Source organism: Xyrauchen texanus, chromosome 29 (assembly GCF_025860055.1).
Source record: "Xyrauchen texanus isolate HMW12.3.18 chromosome 29, RBS_HiC_50CHRs, whole genome shotgun sequence".
NCBI lineage: Eukaryota > Metazoa > Chordata > Actinopteri > Cypriniformes > Catostomidae > Xyrauchen > Xyrauchen texanus.
Genome location: NC_068304.1, coordinates 15,784,640 through 15,807,873, shown reverse-complemented (window position 1 = coordinate 15,807,873; position 23,234 = coordinate 15,784,640). Strand labels below are relative to the sequence as shown.

At 41.0% G+C, this 23,234-nt stretch overlaps 1 protein-coding gene across 1 annotated transcript in view; it reads right to left on the bottom strand.

Annotated features, from left to right (window-relative positions):
- The window catches only part of LOC127623370 (cadherin-13-like), a 532,010-nt gene that overhangs the window by 290,719 nt on the left and 218,057 nt on the right, over nt 1–23,234 (bottom strand). The window contains exons 4-5 of the mRNA XM_052097812.1: nt 16,931–17,044; nt 9,541–9,546 (exon numbers count right to left, since the gene is read on the bottom strand). Of these exons, the coding sequence (XP_051953772.1) occupies nt 9,541–9,546; nt 16,931–17,044 (120 nt within the window). The remainder of the gene's footprint in view (nt 1–9,540; nt 9,547–16,930; nt 17,045–23,234) is intronic.

The window sequence follows — 23,234 nt, the reverse complement described above, 5'->3', positions numbered from 1 at the left end:
TGTAGGATAGACATGCAGACACAGAGCACAATGAATTACATATAAACAATAGCATTATTGTGCTAACAGGTATGTGTACATGAGATGAAAATTCATTAGAAATGTTGAGAGTTTGTTAATTTCTATTCAGCATCTCTTTTATTGTGAATGCTTTAAAATGGCATTATTACTGAGTAGAAAACGGAACAGTGTTTCCTTATCTGTCACTCACTCGAAATTGTTGAGATGTAGTGACACCAGGGGTTACCTTTGGGAGCCCCAAGCACCTCTGATCTTTGAGAAAAGGCGAATGGGAATTAGCGAATAGAATTTGCATGCCACTCCCACAGACATACGGGTATAAAAGGAGCTGGCTTGCAACCACTCATTCAGATTTTTGCTCGGTGAAGGACGAGAATGCCGCTGCCTTGTGTGCAGAGACCACGTCCTTTCTATGGAAGGACGCGATAGAGCCTGTCCCTCCAGCGGAGATGAAGAAGGGATTTTACAGCCCCTATTTTATCGTACCACAGAAAGGCAGTGGGTTGTGGCCAATCTTGGACCTGCGAGTACTATCTTGATGACTGGCTGATCCTAGCTCACTCTCAGGATTTGTTGTGTGCGCACAGAGACCTGGTGCTCAGGCAGCTCAGCCAGCTGGGGCTTCGGGTCACCTGGGAACTCTCCCCGGTTCAGATTATCTCTTTTCTCGGCATGGAGTTAGACTCAGTCTCTTTGATGGTGCGCCTCACGAGCAAGCGTCCGCAGTCGGTGCTGAAATATCTGAAGCCGTTCAGGCGGAGAATGGCGGTTCCACTAAAACAATTTCAGAGGCTCCTGGGGCATATGGTGTCCTCGGGGGTGGTCATGCCGCTCGGGTTGATGCGTATGAGCCCACTTCAGCACTGGCTTCAGACTTGAGTCACAAGATGGGTATGGCGCCACGGGGCACATCGCGTGGTCGTCATGTCGGTCTGCCACCGTCTGCTCAGCTCTTGGACAGACCTGCCGTTTCTACAGACATGGGTTCCCCTAGAGCAGGTCTCCAGGTGAATTGTCATCACTACAGATGCCTCCACGTCAGGCTAAGGTGCCGTGTGCAACGTGCAAGTAGCCGCTGGTTCCTGGACTGGCCCGCGGCTAAATTGGCACATCGACTGCCTCGAGTTGCTGGCAGTATTACTCGCCCTGCGGAGGCTTCGGCCGTTGATCCAGGGCAAGCATGTGTTGGTCCAGATGGACAACACAGTGACAGTAGCGTAAATCAATGGTCAGGGCAGCGTGCACTCTTGTCACATGTCGCAACTCGCCTGCCGTCTCCTCCTTTGGAGTCAGCAGTGGCTGAAGTTGTTGCGAGCCACTCACATCGCGGGCGACCTCAAAACATAGGTGCTGTCGTGGCAGTTCACGCTCAGCGGAGAGTGGAGACTCCACCCCAGGTGGTCCAGTTCATTTGGAGTCAATTCGGTCAAGTCCGGGGAATCACTTCCACTGTCTGCTCTGGTATGCCCTGGCCGAGGCTCCCCTCAGCACAGACGTGCTGGCACACAGCTGGCCCCGTTGGCTATGCAAGTATGCGTTCCCCCGGTGAGCCTACTTGCACAAATGCTGTGCAAGGTCAGGGAGGACGAGGAGCAGGTCATCCTAGTAGAACCTTACTGGCCCACCCAGACCTGGTTCTCAGACCTTGGTTATTCAACCAAATATTGATTTCTGAACTCTTCCAAAGTTAAAACATTAGTATTGTGTTGTTTAAAAATGTATATGAACTTGTTTTCTTTGCATTATTCGACTTTTTTCATAAAAAAAAAGGAATTATCCTAAAACCTTTCAGATTAAATTAATCTCACAAATGTTATTTATTAAGATGAAATGTCAAGATTATGAGGAGCATTCAGTGAATGTGTTGAGATGAGACTTAAGGTGAAAAAAGACACAACGTTAGGGTGGAGTGGTCATCTTATCTAAATGAGCACATACTGTAGCATATACTTCTTTCTATATAAACACATTTTTTAAACAAAGTAAGCTAAAAATACTAAAGTATGGACTAATTCTAACTCGACTCTTAACCCTTAATTTTATGCAATGTTCTTTTATTGATAGGGTAAAAGTAGGACAGTTTCTTCAAATTTTTAATTGGCTTAATTTTTTAAATATATTCAGAATGCCTACATCAATGTTATCCAATACTACTTGATGTCTCCTTTGAACTTGAACTTTGAACTTCACACACACAAATGCACACACACACACGCATGCACACACACACACACACACACACACACACACACACACACAAACAAACACACACAGTTTCACACAAGAACAAACATAGGCCATGTATGCCTCCTTCAAATGCCTTAATTGTTCACAATGTGTGTAGGTTATAATAACAAATAAATCTTGTAATGTAAGCCAGGTGTCTCTAAATATTGAACAACCTGAAATAATGGACTGTTTTTGCAGGCTCTTCCCATTACCTCTGTAAGTAGGAAGTCCAACAAGCACTTTCTTATAGTGCAGGTACACCTGTGAGACAGTCATGATGGAATCCCACAGCAGGTCAGCTCAAACAAACACCTTTGGCCAGCATTAAGAATAAGCCAAAGATACGAGTTTAAACTGCAATGTTCCATGCTACCTGCAGCAGTCCCACACCGCAAGACTCTATCAACACATTCTCAAAGCTATGTTTGTCCCTGTCCTGTCTCTATGTCAAGTCTGATTTCCTGTTGTCCTCCTACACTTTTCCTTTCATACAAGCAAAGAACTCCTGAATGGTTTTCGAGTATATCTTGTGAGTGGTTGCTATGGAGCTTGTTTTTCTTCAGTTGCCATCACACACAGCTACGCTATCGATCTGACAGAAAAATACAACAACTTTTTTCACAGTGCTCAAGCTGCTTTATTAAAGGTGTGATGGTCTCCTGCAGTGGGAATGAGAAATGGAAGAGGAAAGATAAACAAAGAGGTGGACGGAAGAATCCTGACCTCCAAAGGGTGGGGGGGCTAAAAGTTGGAAATGTGTGGTCCAGGGGTTGCCAGATTATCTGATCAATTTTCCTGGGTCTGTGTCAGATAGTTGTGGATCACATGATTTTAGTTGCGCTTGTTCTGTATGTACCATTAACAGTGTTGGATCAAAAAATGTATCCACTACAGGTTACCAAATTTGAATCCATTTACGTTCCAAATTGTTTTACTTTAAAGTAGGACTGTTGATTTTATGCATTCATTTAGTGCGATTAATTGTATTAAAAAAATGTGTTTAAACATTTAACAAAATAAATTATGTCCCCAACTGTTGGAAAATTCTGTAATAAAGAATGTTGCAACCATTGAAGCAATTCAAGCTTGATGTACAATACTAATGCAGTAGGGGGCAGTCGGTCATCTACGGATGACGTACACTTGCACACGTACACTTGCACACAATGAGCCTGTTTACATGCACACCAATATGCTGATTACTGCCAAAAATCATCTTATTTTGACAATTGACAAAGTAAGAAATCTGCATTCACAAGACATTTGAAATTAGCATATTATTACCTGTTATGATTTCAAACCTTTAAGGATAATCCTTATCATTGGATAAGCCAGTAAGAATGCCAGTTAAAGCGATAGTTCACCCAAACATGTAAATTCTCTCATCATTTACTTTCAGTTATGAACGTAACATTAGTTCCCTAAGAGGGAATGAGAAGTTGTGTAATTATGCAATTGGGACTACTTCAGTGGTCTCACGTGGTCTGATGCCTGTATACAATGACACCAATTTATTGGCTGATGGTGCTTATGCGACACCCATAGGGAGCCACGTCACAGGCTCCATATATATGAGCTCTTGGCGCCAGCATCCCATATTTTCTTTACTTCAGTGTACCGTGTTGGTTACTAGCGACTCACGCCGAAGCGAGGACTATGTTCTCCCTTTTGAGTGACAACATGTTAGGACATTGCTGTACATGAGCAGTTAGTGTGTGGATTCAACCGCATTGTAAAACAAGTCCGATGGTGTTACATCGAGGCTATGTCAAACAATGTAGTCTCTAAGATAAGCCATGTGAGCCTTGAGGTTCCAGCTCTTGTCATAAGAAGAGGGATTGAGAATAGGCACCAGAGCTTTACTTGTGTTTCTCTCTTCCTCTGGACAGATGGACTATTCTCGCCATTGAGACATGTTCCTTGTTTTGGCAAGTGGCCTAGTTCGGCAATGTTATGCACATACAGGCCGCTTCCATCAGGAAATGCTGGTTTGGAGGTTTCATCGCGGGAACAATGGAAAAGGTAGGCACTTGTTTAAAAATGCCTGATTTCTTCTATTTTGTCATTTCCTTGAAAAAAGTGAATAAGCACACCTCGCTCCATTTAAAATGTGTTAGTTCTGCACTAATTTATCAGTCTTTCCATTGTTAAGGAGTTGTGGATTGAGTTCTCCGTCGGTCACATTCTTAATTCTCCTCGTGCAATTTCCTCCATTTGTTACACATCGGACACTCGAGATTGAGCATTTGTATGGGTGATTTAGTAGGTCGTGATTTGTGTATGGAGGACCAAAGGTGTCATAATTTACAGTATGTTAAACACAGTGAAGTCACCCTCAACAAACTTATTTAAAATGTGACGTTGCATGTAGTATAAACATGGGCTTTATTCTCCTGTGTGCCTCCTCCATAGTATAAAGGCTTTAAGCATAATCGCTGTAAGAACAAGCATGTAAACACAAAAGAATGCAGGGATCTCAAGTTTTATAAAAGTTTCAAACTATCTTGGCAGAGCATTTCTAAAACACAGCACTCAGGATTATAGGTACTGACAAGTAGGGAGACAGTATGCAACCAAAGTGTGATGCTCCAAAAGCATACTTAAACCAACAATTAGAAAAAGAGCAGAGGGCAGTAGGTCAATGATAGGGTTATGTTCATTTATATAAAGTTAAAACAAGATTTTCACTTTTAAAGACACTTTATGTATTAAAATGTATCTGTAAATTATTTATATACTAATAATATTTATTAGGCCTATCTATTATATATAAAAATATTAAAAAAAAATCTAAATTACCTTTTTATAAGGGTCTTTCTCAATAAATATTGGTATGTGATTAATTACAATTCATTTTCTATTAATATATCAGCAAATCATGTACTTCATTTGATTTAAATGTGAAATCGATTGACAGCCAAGATGCTTCATTGAAAGTCACTAATTGAGATTTATTTTCTTTTTTTTAACTGAAATAAATAAGATAACATTATCTAATTACTTACTAATTGGTTGAGCCACTGAAAAAACATGATGCAGGGGAGTGTGGTATGATTGCCTCAAACTTTCAGAGTAACACAAGGAACTGTTGGAAAGTGACAGGACAAGTTTAGAATGATGAAGGCTTCAAGTGTGGCAGAGCAATAGCAGCTGTTTCGCAGTGGAAATGGATCGCAGGCACTGCCTCGCTGTTTGCGGTACACACACAGGCGGTGGCTCTTTAGAACATGCAAACACACACACAAACCTACACCCTGGATTTTCACATTCATTAGAAGATGTCAAAGAACAGCCCTCAAGGAGAAGCTCACCTATTTCTATCAGCTCTCATTAGAAGCAAAGATGACGTAAAAGAGCAGCCATTTCTTGCCACTGTCTGTATATGACAAGGAGGAGGAACCCCAACTCCAACTTCTCTAACAAAAGAACACAGAATGGGAGGAGAGGAAATGTCTGCCCTTTCTACTTTGATTTTTCTCTGCTGTATTCTCTATACATTGCAGTGGTGTGTAATCTCCATTCATTTACTGACTTTGTACTTACAATATACCTTTACCGTGCACATACCTAGCAACCTAAAAAAAAAAAACAGAACTTGCTAGCAACCACCCTAAACTTCAAAGCAAGCACCAGTGTTGTAGTCAAAATCACCTAAACTGAGAACATGTCAAGACCAAGAACAGAGTGTATCGTAGGGCTAGGTATCGAGTTCGATACATTTTAGGCACCGACCAAATTGCCTCTAAACAGTAGAGTATCAAAAATGTCTTGTTGTTCTGTACCAAATTTCGCTACCAAAGGGGATAATCTCGTCAATGTCAGTGATAAGCATGTAGCATGCTAGATGTGCCCAAATCTAAAAGTGCCGGTGATTGGTTGTGTTTAGGCATCAAGGAAAAGCACTAGTTTACGCCGGTTATGCCCAGAGACACAGCTCACACGTGAGGCTGTAGTGTGTATGCGTCACAATCCCCAAAGATGGAAAATATGTGGAAAAGATCAAAAGTGTGGCTACATTTCACCAGACTCGATGCCAACAGCACGCGATGCAATATTTGCAACAAGATAATTGCTGTCAAGACCGCCATCAAGACAAATCTGATGAAGCACTTGACAGTGCACAAAATAAACTTAAGAGCAGAAAGTTGCTCCATCCTCGACTGCAAGAAGGCCGAGCCGGTGCAGTCATCCTCTAAGCGTCCTTCAGCCACAGAGCTTCCTTCAACATGCCCACCACGTATCCTCCTCCAAAACTACTGATGAATGCAGCAGCGCTATGACTGGGACACTAGTTAACGTTTAGCAAACAAACCAACAAACAAAATCGGCTAACTTGTGTACTTGTTATATTAATGTTTCTGTGCGCGGTGACATAGTCCTATAAACTGGGACCTACGTAATGTTAGATATTATTTGGATGTATGGCTATAGATAGCTAGCTAAATCGATGCTAAAATGCTTTAAGGTGACAGCAACTGAGCAAGTTTAACGTACATTAAACTAGTTATCTTGTTAAACCGTGTTTATCCTTAGGGTTGGCTAAATGAACAGTTTAGCTCTCTTGTTTTATTTTCCTCTTCACATTAATGTTATAACCTCTGCCCCTGCCGACCCTTGCATGAGGAGATCAGAAGGCTCAGGAGATGAGTCTTTGAGTCTGTAATTAAAGTCAACAAACTGAAAAAATAAAACCAAAGTTTTTTTTGAGGTAATGTGTAATGTTTGTAATCTTGTTAAAATGAATTTCATAAAATTGGTATTAAAAAAAAGTATCGTTTAGGAACCGGTATAGAAGTCAAGGTATCTGAATTTTTTTAACAACACCCAGCCCTAGTGTATCGAGACTGAGACAAAACCAAGACTTTGAGGGCCAGACTAAGTCAAGACCAAGACCAAGGAAGGGAAAGACTGAGACAAGACCAAGACCAGACCAGTGTGAGTCCCAAACTGCATGAGACAGTTACAATAAAATGTGGAAAATGCAAACCATATAGGCACTCCTCAAATTGATCTGAAAGATCCACATTCCCATAAAATTACCCACAGAAAACAAATGAAAATTCCTCTTCATTCACCTCTTTTATTGCCATGTGTGTGTGTGTGTGTGTGTGTGTGTGTGTGTGTGTGTGTTTGTGTATTGTCTATCAGTGTACCATGACAAATGTCTAAAATAATCAAAAGGCATTGCAGAGGTGGTTTTTATGTGTGTGAATTTCCCTTTGTTTTCTATGAGCAAACAAACACTAAGGAGCTGAAATCAACTTAACCTTCTTTTTTCAACACTCTTTTCCAAGTTTTACCATCAACCTAAAATAAAAAAATAAAAAAATAAAATAAATGTTTTTAATATAATTTCATCGAATCAGGTTTTCTGGATGACTCTTCCCCTAGAAACCATCATAAAGTACAGAATGTATCAAACAATTATTCAGTACGCTTCTGGCCAACGCATGGTCCAACTGTACATACATTACGTGCCCTCCTGCATTGATCTGGTGGTTACAAACCACAGACTACAAGAGGGCAATAGATGTATTTGGTGGGACCACAAAACTGAAAGCTGCATCTGAAACCAAGAAAATGCTGCTTTCTGAGGCTATATACAGAGGCAGGATGAAATAAGTTGCTTTTCAATCTGTTCAGAGACCATTTTCCTAAAGAGTTCCATTCATTCAAAACAGTTATCAGTTAAGCCATTAACTGAATGTTTTCGGATGCAGTCTGGATGTAGTAGATGGATTGATGGTTGAGGAGTGGGGAGAGACCCAGAGAAAAAACAAGTTCGTTTGAATGGATGAAAATATTCAACTTAAATTGCTGCCCGTCCGCCATGACAGATGTTGACTGAAAGAAGAAAATCTGCTTTAGCGCCCCTTCCAGCAATGCTGAGAATACAGCATGAACTTGCATTGTGTTATGAATTGAGCGCTGACACATTACACAATGACGCACGAAATCAAGCTTGTGTAGCACGGCTCATCTGTGTTCACGTACATGCATTGAGTATGTTTGGGCTTTAACTTTCCAAGTTGAATGGAATGCAGCAAGAGGCAGATTGCTAACGTTAGCTTGCTAGATTTGCTAGCATCACTTACACTTATCTTTCTTTATGCTTCCTTTCTAATTGCCGATAAAAGTTTGACGTGGTCCCAGCTGACTTGGTAAGCATAGCATTGCAGAATTTAACTGCTGTGTGTTTTCTTTTGGATACTTTTTTGCAGATTAACTCTTTGTGGTTCAGGTCAGTTTTTCCCAACCTTTTTTTGACAATTAAAAATTCTCATGGCACACCACTGTCCAACATAACTATTGTTGATAGTTTTCCTTTTCAAGAACTTGTTCATGTTTTCTGTCTGTCTTAGTAGCATGAACTTATAACGTTTGAAATTCGGCTATGCAAAAAATGCAAGTAAAATAGGTACGCTGTATAATGAGGTCACAGCTGCCAAGAGTGCTAATTGGATAATGAAAAACAAACAAATTTGTGTCTTTTCTAATTTGTAGATTTGTTCTTGCAAATTAATTATTGCAATGGCACAGCAAATAAATGTTTTATTTATTTATTTACTGTATCTTCCAGAAATAAAATTGACTATAAGTAACACTGGGTCAAAATCACATTATTGATAGAGAGAGAAAAAACACATAAGTCACACTGACAGAGGTTGTATTCGGCAGGCACTAGGACCTTGGAGCAGCCGCCCAGCCTGCATTCGCTGGTTCAGATGTCAAACACGCTCCTTGAAGATTACAATAGAATCTACACATTGTATTACTGTGTTTTTGGACTTCTGTATTACAGAAGATTTGGCTGACATCTCTCAGACAGCCACAGTTTCTGGAGTGCGTGTGAAGGGGGCATGGATTGGGTGACAGCTGTTAACAGTAACAAACATTTCAAATTAGAAATGAGTCAAGTTTTTGCTTGCATTTGAAGCAGGTAGATTTACATCCGATCACAGTAATGATGTTAACAAATAAATCAATGCACAAGCAATTTAGTGATATCCCCACAGTTGTGGTCTTGAAATAAAACCCGAGTCCTCTTTGTCTGAGACTGAGACAAGACCGAGTTAAAATGCGGTTGATTCCGAGATGAGACAGAGACCTTCAAAAAGTGGTCTGGAGACGGATCTAGAGTACTACAACACTGGCAAGCACCCAGAACACCTTAACAACCACCTTGCAACTCCCTAGCAACAACCCTGAACACCATAGAATTGTGGTGGCGGCAATGTTTGCACTAGCAAAAACCACAAAAAAACCAGAGCTCTCATGTCTGCTGCTGACAAGTAGCTTTTGCTGTCAGGGGAGAAAGACAAAGTGGTAAGTCGTCAGAGCAGAAAGCCAGAGAGAAAGATGTGATCACAGATCTAGAGTACACAAACAGACTGCACAAAGATATCCAAAAAGAGTATAACTCTCTCTCTCTCATTCTCTCTACACACATCACACACACACACACACACACACACACACACACACACATCCCATGTCACAAATCAACACTGTGTGATATTGTGTCACAATTAGTCTGTCTGACTAGTAGTGTACAGTTTCATCGGCTTAAGAAATAAAATTTCATTGTGGGGGCATGACTTTGAAAGGTGATTGCACCAAAAGTTCCACAGCTTCAAAATCAAATTATTTGAACTTAAATTACATAGCTGTTGCAGGAATTGTTCATTGTCAATCATAATGAATTTAGAGATTCTGGTTCAGATTCAGATTTCACTTAACAAACTATAGTTTCTTAACAGTTCTGTTAACGATGTGATTAACGATTTTTTCTAAATGAAGAATAAACAGTGTTTGTAAAACAATTCATACTGTATTAACAAATCAGAAGGAATTTTTTTGAGAAGGCTCATGCTACTCTCCTTATCACAAGGCCCAATGAGACAGAGATCCCCTAATCGCGACCCTGAGGAGGTTACCCCATGTGATGCAACCTTCTCTAGTAACCAGACCTATTTGGCTGCTTAGGAGACCTGGCTGGAGTCACTCAGCACGCCCTGGATTAGAACTCCAGGGGTGATAGTCAGCATCAATACTCGCTGAGCTTCCCAGGCCCACATGAAAATTAATTGTTGATTCACACACAGTCAACAAAAAATAGGCTCATGTCCACACAAATAAATTTTTGTTTAAAAACGCATTGATTTTGCTACATTTACTCCTTTCATCCACAGTAGAACAGAACTTTTTTCTACCAAAAACTGAGACTTTCAAAAACATTTACATAACTGCATACTTTGGAAAACACTGGCATTAGAAAACTGAGAGCAGATGTTTCAACCTTAAACAAATTGCTGTGGATGTGGCCTTAGTGTGGGAACGGCCTGAAACACAAGCTGATCGCCATGATAATCGTTCTGATGCTTCTGTACTCATCTGCGGAAAGAAAGCAGGTCTTTCTGAAACAAGTGTCACAACAACCATTTGTATTCAATATTTAAAGCAAAATGGAACCGGTTCTTGAATCCCAACCCTAATTGAGCAATTCCTATGATTCAGTTCCTGCAAGGAGAGTTTGCCCAGGACACAAACAACAACTCCCACAAGAAAGTCAGCAGAGCTGCACAATGAAAGCTAGTCCAGACACAATTACTAGAAGGTCCAAGTGGAAACCTTGGGAATTTTGCCCATTTGTGAGATTGCAGAGCTACAGGTGAATACTCCACCATAATAAATCCCCCATAATCCCACCACAGACTGATGTCAAAGCCAGAAAAGGAATCAGGGCAAATCTGTTCTTTATTACTTGTCCAATACTTCAAGTCCCCTTAACCAAAAGTGGATCACCAGTCAACACCATCCAGTGGAATGAATCTTTATAGAAATGGCTGGGATAAAACCACTTGCCCTATTGTCTGATTTAACACGTTAAAGCGCAGAGCAGGAGAGAATTAGACACTTCCTGTCCTAAAAGCCAATGTCATCATTTAGTCTGAAATGAAATTCTGGGCATAGATTCATGGAGCTCATCATCACAATACAATTTTTCCTAAAAAGTAATATCCACTGCACTGGCACTGCACAAATATTATCCCACAAAAATAATTAATAATAACAACAACAACTAAGAATTCTTTAACTTCAATGGTTAGTTTGCTCAAAAATGAATATTCTGTTATTATTCACTAACCCTAATTTCGTTTTAAGCCTGTATGATGTTTTAAAAAAGAAAAGGAGATGTGTATATTGCTCATATACAATGAAAGTGTATGGGACAGATACTGTTGAACTTCAATAATGACAAAAAAGCACCATAAATGTATTAAAAATGTACTCCAGATAATGCATGCCTTCCATTCCAAGTCTTCGGAAACTTTTCAATAGCTTTGTGTGAGGAAGAGACCTAAATGTGTTATTTGCTGAAAGTCTTCCCCTCCACCACAACTCTTAAAACTCAGTCAAATGAATTACATTCAAATATGGCATGTGACGACACTTTGTGTGAGGTTTGATGTAAATGACGCCAAACTGCGTTGGTTGTCATGTGTCTTATATGAATACAGTATTCCAGGTTGGAATTTGTGAAAGTGAGGATGAGAGCTAAAGTGAAATTACAGCTCTGCTAAATTTCTTCTTCTGTGTTTCACAAAGGCAAAAAAAAAAGTCATATTGGTTTTGGAGTTATGGGTGTGTGAGTAAAGATTAAATATAAATTAGAGTAAACTCTCATAAAATCTTTAGTGTGTTTCTACAATTTTGGATGAGTTTATAAGATGCAGTGGTTGTGCTGTAGGGTACAACGGGACTAAAGGCACACCCTAAGGAAAATGTGCTTGTTTTTCTGGTCAAATCTGTATCGAGATTCAAGAAACTGAATATTGATGGAGCAACACAATTTGTGTGAAAATTTGAATTTGTATTTTTTTTAAGGTGGCAGGGGGAGCTTTTACACCACACTTCTCACTTGGAGTAAAAAGCTCCCAGGGGGGTTTCAGTGCATCGATAGGGCACAATTTGTCAATTTATGCAAATATTTTTGAGACTGTAATATGCATTGTTTAAGTAACAAATTTAGATAATACTAATTAAAAATAACCTCTTCAGTAAAGGGTGAAAAATGTCTTGTTAATGTTTTTGTATTCTATACGCCAATGAATCTCCATTGTGAGTAGATCAGTCAATGTGAGAACACATTTTTCATAACAAATCTATTCACTTCACTTAAGAAAAACAATGTGTTTAATAGGGGCCTCTAGCCCCTGCAACAGGTGGGCTTTTTACCCAAAATACTATACATTCACTTATTGGACAGTTGTTGATATAAATATATAATCACTTTAAACAAAATTAAAAATGACAAACAAGTATTTTATCTCAAAATATGTGTGATCATTTCCAGGATAATAATTTACCACATCACTTTACAACATTTAAAATAATTATTAAACATTAGATCAAATGACCTTAAAATCAAACTTTAGACATTACATATGATCTCATGGAATAGGAACATTTTGAGTGTATAGTGACAAACAGATGTTGAAAGTCCTGTGGTAGTTTTTGGTGCTGTTTAGTGTTTTAGGAGAAAATAAAATAAAATGAGCCTTTTAACCCACGGATCCTTTAGCCCGATTGTACCCTACTGTACACTTCTTATTTCAATTTGGAACATGCAGGAAACCTATTTGAAATCTAGGTCAAGTTTGACATTTAGTTGAGGATGCACAAAAATTTCAAGCAGCTGTTTGTGATGTGCCAGTGTTCCAAGAGAAAATGAGTTTTTAAGTTGATCCCACAAATTTAACAAATCTCACAAACTGTATAAAAAGCAGTTGTGCCTCATTTACTAATACATGTATACAAGTTACAAATTTATGTGTGCAGAAAAAGCTTTCATGCTCAATTTTTGTCAGATTAACAACACGTTTGTGCGCATATAAATTTATTCTTCGCATAATTTTAATGTTGATGAATCTGAAGTATTCTAAATGAAGGAGCACATCCTTGCAACTAATAATTTGAATAAAACACACCGAAATGATCATGGTTGTTACTCTAAAATTAATATTGTATATTAAGTACAATATTTGTTATTTATTTTAGAGTAACAAAAATTATCTTTGGGCATTACTACAATTAATTATCAATATTTCATCTTAATGTATTACATCATGTTTTTGTTGCTTCTGGAGTTTGATATTTGTGGATGTGTGGATAAAGCGGTACCATACATTTATATAAATTAAGTGAGAACTTAATGATCAATCATGACTGCATTAAATACATTCAGACATGGGTTAACATAAATACAGTGCTGTGGAAAAATATTTGCCCTCATCCTGATTTCTTCTTTTTTTTTTTTTTTTTTTTTTGCATTTTCCATACTAAACTGTTTTAGATTTTAAAACGAGATAAAACATAAAACAAAAGTCAACCTGAGTAAACACAAAATACAGTTTTCAAATATTTATATATTTTATTGAAGCAAAAAAGTTATCCAACACCTATATCACCCATGAGAAAAACCAACTGCCCCGTTTAACTTAATTGTTGTGCCACCTTTAGCAGCAACAACTGCAACCAAATGCTTCCGATAACTGGAGATCTGGTCACAAAGCTGTGGTGGAATTTTGGCTGACTCTTCTTTGCAGAACTGCTTTAGTTCAGTGACATTGGAGGGATTTCAAGCGTAAACTGCTTGTTTAAGGTCCTGCTACAACATCTCAATCGGGTTCAATTCAAGTCTTTGTCTAGCCCACTTCAAAACTTTAAATTAGCTTCTTTTGAGCCATTCAGAGGTGGACTTACTCATATTCTTTAGATCAATTTCTTGCTGCATAATAGAGTTGGGCTTGAGCTTCAACTCATGGAGTGATGGCCAGATGTTCTCCTTTAGGATTTTCTGGTAGAGAGCAGAATTAACGTTTCCCTCAATTATTGGAAGTCACGCTGGTCCTGAAGCAGCAAAGTATCCTCACACACCACACTGCCACCACCATGCTTGACCATTGGTATGATGTTCTTTTTTTGGAATTCTGTGTTTGATTTATGGCAGATGTATCTTCCAAACAGTTATGAATGCAGTTTCATAGATTTGGGGATTTACTGTAGTAACAAAAGGTGAAAATACTATTTCATGCAGGCCCAGCTTGTATTGAATAACTGTGTTGCATCAATATATAACATTATCATTTAAAAAAAAAAAATAAATAAAAAAAAAATATATATATATATGTGTGTGTGTGTGTGTGTGTGTGTGTGTGTGTGTGTGTGTGTGTGTGTGTGTGTGTGTGTGTGTGTGTGTGTGTGAAAATTGAATGGGTGACTTATGGTAGGTAAACAGTGCAAGCAAACATGATTGGAAAATCCATATTGCCTGCCACTATCATATGAAATACTGTAGGTCACATTAGCCTGTCTCCTAGTGTGGTTTCACTATAATGAAACTGGTGTAAGTGTGGTGCATAAAAAGAGGCTGGTTGGAGGTCAGCATCATGAGAATCTCTATAGACCTGCCTCTATATGCTGTCACATACTGAAGTATAATCTATTTGCAATATACAGTAGGGTTGTTATTCAGTGGCAGAAATTGTAGTATAATTCATCCTTTGCATTGAATTGTAGAATACACAGCAAAATAAATGGCACCCATTGTGGTTTATTCACAGTACCACAGTAATCCAGCATTTATTTTGCTAAGAAAAAACCCAACTCATGCAAAGACACAACCACAAAGGAAAAACAAAAAAAAAGAGAATCGGAGGCACTGAAAGATTTGATTGTAACTCTCAGTTCCTGCTCTATACACATATCTAGAATACAAATACATTTCTTTCAAACTTGTTTTTTTTTTTTGTTTAATCTCGCTCCTTGAATTGCAAAATAAATGTTCAAAAACTAATGTATTAAATGTCAGACTGATGGCAGCACCTCAAGCCCAAAAACAGATATTTCTCTAGGCTATGCATTAGGGATTTGCCCGAAGCCGAATACCTTATTTGGAAAGGCATAATGACTTCAAAATGAATAATGGATTCATCCAAATTATATATATATATATATAATAATAAAGAATAATAATTTGTATTACTGATTATCCAAGAAGCATATTAACAACATTTCATATAAACATATCCAAAATGACAACGAATCTATGAATCTGTGCAGCCAATATTTCTAAAGTGTAAACCTTATGAATTCATGCGCACAATGAATTAATGCGCACATTGTGATTTCAGATCGGATGGCCGCGGTCTTAACTCAGTTTGCGGTCTCTGTAAATTGTGCACGTCTTGAGCTTGTTTACTTGTTGAGTAAAATTAACTAAGATACGACATCATGTACACTTTCCAATTATTGAAAAGTTTATGTTAATATATCACACAATTCACATGTGATTTCCATGAATTTATTTATAGCCTTTACCTGAGCGAGTGGATTTTCACGTCGGACCTTGTCTTTCCATCTCTTAAAGTTGACCACATTTATATCCACATCAACAATTTACTATTTTTTTTAAATGCCCCATAAAGGTTTAAATGCTCCATAGAGTAGCCTATTCATCTAAAAATAATCATAATAATAATGATAATAATAACAATAATTATATTTAATATGAAAAGACATATACAAGGCATATTTTATTAATAGAAACAATCATTTGGAGCATTTAAAAATGGGTGTTTCATTTAGTTTTGACACACTTCCGGTTTAAGCCCTGCCCACACCCGGTTCTATCCGAATACAGAGACAGATACAGATCATTTTGTCATATAAACAAATACAGATAAAAATACAGATAATGGCTTCGCTGCACACCCCTACTATGCAGGCTAGGACCACAGGTACAGTGATAAACAAAAAGGGGATAAAGTAGTACGTCATACGGAGGTTTCAATAACGATGGACACCCGACACCAGGCACTGAATCAGCCCAGTTAGCGGGAGAGAGATAAAGAGGAGCCGGGGATGCCAGTTGAGAGTGAAAGAAAGCAACACATTATTTTTTATTTTTTTACTTTTTTACTTCTTTTTACTGACCTATTATATGACATATGGCTAAAATAGGTGTCCTGTTCGGGTTTGCTGACATATCTTTGGAGGGCGGGATTCTTCAGAGAGGGCATGTGGTTGAAGTAGTGGGTTTGGTCTTAGTGAAAATGAGCAAAGTGGCTGAAATTTGCATACAGCACCTTTAATAATAAAATACATTTAAAAAAGGAGGAGGAACCTGAGAGAAGACATTTGAATCTTTATCGAGTTAATACACCCTATTCAATGAAATAACTTTGGCCTTCACTGCATGCAGGTGAATGAGGAGGAACTTCCTTGTTTGAATACAAAATGGACACTTTTTTTCTGTATTGACCTAAGTGTAGTAGCGTCCTCTATTTACTGTCCCTGAAGAATGGTAATAACTCTCAATAACACTGCAATAAAATTCTGACAAAATGCTTCTCGAGAGCATTTTAATTACTGTAGAGCAAGGACATCAAGGATCTGAATTCTCAGATTTTTTTGTAAATTCTCAGAATTTTGATTTATTTCTGTATGGATTTCTCTGCTAATTCATCTGATTTTAGAAGCCAGAGGACAAATGGGTTATCCAAAACATCAGGTAGCAATGACAGCATCCATGCTGTACAGCCATTGCCTACCAAAACCATGTTGGCAAGGTTTGCTTTACATTAGCTGAACTCTGTATGCAGTTAAAAAGTCTTACCTTTCCAATAGACCTGGGAAAAGGGGCTCGTTGGTTCTCAGGTACAAACATTGGGGGCACCAGCAAGGATCTTTTGGACCTGTATGGCATCATGTCTGATAGACCCAAGATCTCCTACAACATAGCACAGACAAGACAAGAAAGGAAAAGGACACAGTAAGACTGGTTTTCAACTGCTTCTGCTTTACCCAGATTTTACAGTGGACATCAAGTGGTGACCCAAATCCCTCACATTTTCATAAACTGTATAAGCCCAACAACATGCAAGTGAACCTGTTTTTTTTGTTTGTTTGTTTGTTTGTTTTTTGGGTGGGAGGGGGTTCCCCTTTTTCACCCAATTTAGAATGCCCAATTCCCAATGCTTATTTAAGTCCTCGTGGTCACCTCAATCCGGGTGGCATCTTATCAAGTCGCATATCCACCGCGGCATCCATGCTCAACTCACCATGCTCCCCACTGAGAGCAAACCACATTATAGTGACCACAAGGAGGTTACACCATGTGACTCTACCCTCCCTAGCAACCATGCCAATTTGGTTGCTTAGCACACCTGGCTGGAGTCACTCAGCATGCCATGGGGTTCGAACTAGCGAATTCCAGGGGTAGTAGCCAGTTTCTTTACCACTGAGCTACCCATGCCCCAAGTGAACCTGTTTTTAATGTTGTCTGGGTGGTATTTTGAGTTTGATTGGACACACTGCTTTTGACGTCAACAGAAATGGGATGCTAAAATTCTTTTTAAACTCTTTTTTAGTTAAAAATTCTTTTTACTTTGCTATCCTAACTATGCATAGATATTTGATAAGTTGCATTTAATTATTTGCATATGGATGGATGGATGATAGACAGATAGATCTGAGTGATGATAGATCTGAGTGATGGAATGCTGATAGGTCCACATTCCATTTACAGAAGCTTAAAACTAATAATGTCACTACAGTAGTATTAGTTCTGTGGCTCTGTGATTCAGTTTTGCTTTCTCACAATGCCTGTGCTATGAAGTGGAAAATGGAGAAAAAGAGATAAAAAGAAAAACAGTGAGGGAGAGAGAGAAAATACATAAATAAAGATGTAAAAAATATGCAATCTGAGCTCTTGAGTACAGGGAGCGATACGATCCTAACTAGTAAAGGTTTTAAAATGCAGAAAATGTATTTGATATTCTGCGGGCACACGTTTGCATGTGGCTACATAAGTTTATTAGCATCTCAATTCAATAATGCAGCTAATCAGCCTCTCTCTGCTCTGATCCATTCTTTCTTCTATCCTCTTTCTTTCTCCTTTTTCAACAATGGTGCAGTTAGAGCCCCTAAGGGCAATTAGATGGCAGCACAATTTATATTTGTCACACAGCACTGACAGCAGGGCGAAACTGAATATATTAGCATGGTGGCAGCGACCCATGCAAGATCCTAGTGGCCCTGGGCAGCCATGTGGCACATACCCTAGAACGCCTTTTAGTGACCTGCTGCAAAACATTATTTGCAACACATAGCAGGGTAGATCTTTTATTTTTCAGAAGCACAGAGTCATTTCAAGGCAAATCACAAAATGAATGTATTTGTGCTGATTGCAGTCTAAGCCCCTTTAAAAGTGTACCGTAATTTCCGGACTATTGAGCGCACCTGAATATAAGCCGCACCCACTGATTTTTAAATAAAATATTATTTTGAACATAAATAAGCCGCACCTGTCTATAAGCCGCAGGTGCCTACCGGTACATTGAAACAAATTAACTTTACACAGGCTTTAACGAAACACGGTGTGGCAGCGGGGGCGTGGTCAAGCGCCCGTCCGGGAGAGAAAAGCGGTAAGGGCGCTTACACCTGAGCTAAATTATGTCTAACACCGGTGTCTAATTTCAGTAAGCATGGGGAGAGCGGCATAAAAGGCAGCAGCCACAGAGCTGAGAAAGTGACACACGTCAGTCTAGTGTTGGCGCATAGAAGAATTGAGAAACTTTATAAAATTGATTGTAAACATTGCTGTGGCCATTAAAAGCCTTACCTGGAACGTCAAGTGCCCTGCTGAAAACTGTCACACTGGTGCCCGTGTGACAGTTTTCCCAAGAAGGACACGTGAAGCAGGGCACTTCAAATTAGACACCGGTGTTAGACATAATTTAGCGCAGGTGTAAGCGCCCTTACAGCTTTTCTCTCTCGGACGGGCGCTTGACCACGCCCCTGCTGCCACACACAGCTTGTAATAAAACATTTGCAGTAAACAGTAGCCTACCAAGTCATTGGTCACTATCTTCCTCGTCCTGTGCACTGAAACCACTGAAGTCATCTCCTTCGGTGTCGGAGTATAGCCTCAGATTTAGTTGTCTTTTTGCACTGAGTCAATTCCTCACGCTGCTGTTTCCAGCGTCTTATCATCGACTCATTAAGACCAAGCTCCCCTGCAGCAGCCAGATCAATCGCCTTCAACTTGAAAGCAGCATCATATGCGTTTCTCCATGTCTTTGCCATGGTGAGGGTGACAAAATTACTACCGTAATCAGAATGATGGGAAGTTTGAACGAGCTCGATTTAATCTAAACAGTAAACAAAAAAAGTTGTTTTTACCTTAACCCGTTCTGCAATTTCATTGGTCTAATGAAAGCTTCACGCCGCCAAAAAACTGAGCACGTCACAGAATGTTTTTTTATTTTTTTTTATTTTTTATTTTTTTATAAAATTTGAAAGCGGGAAAAATCCATATATTAGCCGCGTCATTGTATAAGCCGCGAGGTTCAAGGCGTGGGAAAAAAGTTGCGGCTTATAGTCCGGAAATTACGGTAGTCAGAAATGTATACTCTGTAATAGTATATTTGTATACTCTGTAATAGTATAATTTTTTAAAATATATGTTCACAATGATTTACACTCACATGAGATGAAGACACAAGTTAAATCAGCAGAAAACTGCTTATTTAACATATGGTTCTGGGTGCACATTCATATGCATGTTTAGATATATTTAACAAGCCAAATATTATTCATTATATTTCAACAACCACTTGTATCATCAGTAACGTCATGGTTACTGTTGTAACCTCCATTCCCCGAGGGAAGGAACGAGACATTGTGTCGAATGAAGTGAAACAATTGGTCTTCCTGGGATGCCAAACGTACCTCAGAATCTGAGTAATGGCCAATGTCAAGCTGGCAGACATAATTTGCATGCCCCGCCCCGGACATACAGGTATGAAGGGAAGCGGGGCAGCAAGTGCCAGTAAGGATTTTTGGGGATTTTCGCGTCGGGGAAGGCGGTCTTTCCCGGTCCTATTCTTTCAGGGGGAAAAGACCCTGCGGAGGCCACATCCTGCCCAGTCTAGGGGGAGGTAAAATGTGTAAAATACACCACGAGGGTTGTGAAGCCGTATGTGGGAAATGGGAGATCCCAGGAGGGGAATAGGCTAGGCAGGGGAGGGTTCAGTCTCCGGGCGGCTTTCAGGAACCTGATAATCAAGTCGTGCTTACCTAGGGACTTGCCATCTACTGCATCGTGGTGGGCTGCGATAGCATCTACATACACCTTCAAAGTGGAAGGGGACAGCCTCCCCTCCAGCCTCTCCTGCAGGAATGAAAGCACTGACCGAACTGCGCACCTCTGCGTGTTTTCGGCTCGGGAAGAACACCGATTTGCGAACAAGCACCACTTTAGGGCGTAAAGTTGCCTTGTGAAGGGAGCTCTGGCTTGGTTGATCGTGTTTACGACTGCAGGTGGTAGATCCAATAGATCTTCCGCATCCCGTCCAGGGGCCAGACGTGGAAGTTCCAGAGGTCTGGGTGCGGGTGCCAGAGGGTGCCCCATCCCTGAGAAAGAAGGTCCTTCCTCAGGGGAATTTTCCAGGGAGGTGCTGTCGCGAGGAGCGTAAAATCCGAGAACCAGGCATGGGTCAGTAAGGGGCCACCAGGATGACCTGTTCCTCGTCCTCCCTGATCTTGAACAGCATGAAGGCAAGAAGGCTCACTGGGGGAAAAGCATACTTGCGCAGCCCTGGGGCCAGTTGTGTGCCAGTGCGTCTGTCCCGAGAGGAGCTCCTGTCAGGGAGTACCAGAGCGGGCAGTGGGAGTTGTTTTGGGAGGCAAAGAGATCTATCTGTGCCTTGCTGAATTGGTCCCATATCTGCTGGACCACCTGGGGGGTGGAGCCTCCACTCTCCGCTGGGCGAAAGCTGCCACGACAGCACGTCCGCCATCGTGTTGCAGGTCCGGTTGAGAACTCGCAGGTCCAAGATTGGTCGCAACCCGCCCTTTTCTTGGGTACAATGAAGTAAGGGCTGTAGAAACCCTTTTCCATCTCGTCTGGAGGGACGGGCCCTATCGCATCCTTGAGGAGCAGGGTCGTGATCTCTGCTCGTAAGGAGCTGGGTTTCTCGCCGCGCACGGAATTGGAGCGAACACGGCTGAAACGAGGCGGGAGCAGGGGCGAACTGAATAGCGTAGCCGAGTCGGATGGTCCTGGCCAACCAGCGCGATGGATTGGGAAGAGAAAGCCACGCATCCAAACTCCACACAAGGGGCACTAACAGGACGATCGCTTTTGATGTACCGGGCGGGGTTTCGCGGCGGGGGGAGCAGGTAATACCATGTCGGGAGGCATAAGAGCTTCCCGAGGCTTGGGTGCTGAGAAAATACTCAAAGCACTTACCTTACTCTGCGCACACGGCAGGGGGCAGGTTAGAGACTGAGGAAGAGGTCCTAGGGAGGCGTCTTCGGAAGGCTGGCCTGCCGGGGCTGAGCAGTCGCGGGGCTGGAGGCGAGGGAACTGCGTCTGGGGAGCCAGGACAATAGCATCTGGCGTGGCTGTGAGCGGCGCCCGGAGCCGAGGTACCAGTCGTCAAGCCGCGAAGGCTGTGTGGAGGACGGAGGGTTTCAGTCCAAGCCCACACTCACGGCAGCCCGGGCAAGCATGTCGGCCATCTGCGCATCCGCCTCAGACTGGGCGGGCTGGCCCGAAGGCGGCAACCCAGTCGAGTCTTCTGCATCAGATGCCTGGTTGCTCTCCGATGCAGCACCGATGTCATCATCCAAGTCCAGGGGCTCAAGGGAGATTGCCGGCTGGCTGTGAGGCGAGCCACACTCATCCCGAGCTCGGACGGAAGCGAGCAAGCGTGTTGGGGGCGGGTGGTTTCTGGGGATTTACACAGCGAAACCGGGCCCGTCGTTATCCCCATATCGCCTTCATCGCCAGCCGGGTCATCCTCAATCCTGTGGGAAGAAGGAGCGATGCGGGGGGTGGCTGAAGTGGAATTCACCTTGAGGAAGGAGAGCCGCGACCACAACGCTGCCATGGTCATGTTCTCGCAATGACTACATGAGCCATCCATGAACGCATCCTCAGTGTGATCGCTGACCAGGAACACGAGGCAGCATCTGTGGCCATGGGTCTTGGAGAGAAATTGACCGCATCCAGGAACAACACAGGGGCGGAAAGGCATCTTGAAAAAGACACGTCCTGAAAAGGACGTTCAACGCCACTGTGTATTGCTCTTTTGTGAGTAGAAAACTCAAACTCTTTTAGAGAAATCAAACTCTTTTAGAGAAATCAAACTCTTTTAGGTGAGGGAAACAGAAGTGAACTTCATCTTGCTTGTTGCACAACCATTCGGCTCTGAAGAAAAATTCTGACTGGCACTTGCTGCCCCGCTTCCCTTTATACCCGTTTGTCTGGGGTGGGGCATGCAGATTCTGTCTGCCAACTTGACATTGGCCTTTTCTCAGGTTCAGAGTTATGTTTGGCATCCCAAGAAGACCCCTTGTGTCACTTCATTCGACACAACGTCGAGTGAGTGACAGAACGGGAACTGAGAGCACTTATTTTCTTTAGTCATGCAAGTACCCTAAAGCTTCTATAAACATGAATAAAAAATACAAATCCTCAAAATGTTGCTTAACATTACATTCTATTAACATAGCTCAAATCAGAAATAAAATATAACCATGACTATACACGCCCAGCCCACAATTAGACTAATCAGCTGAGGAGAGGGATAAATGCGTGGGAACGTGGCAGTTCGGGAGAGAGAGAGCCACATGCAGCTGCAGTGTGTTGTTTATTATTAAATATTATATTGACTGTTCAGCTAGTTCCCGCCTCCTCCTTTCCCAACATTAACCTTTGTTACATTGGTGCCGAAGCCCGGGAGGGAGGAGGGAAGAGCTGTCGTGGAGCCCTTTTTCTCTCTCTCTGTTTGTCTGTGTCTCCTTTGTTCCTGCTTTGTTCTTCCCAAATTAACCCTATTCCATTCCAACTGGCTAAACAAGTACACCACAGATAGAGAGAGAGGGAGCAATGACAAGCTATTTATTTTGTC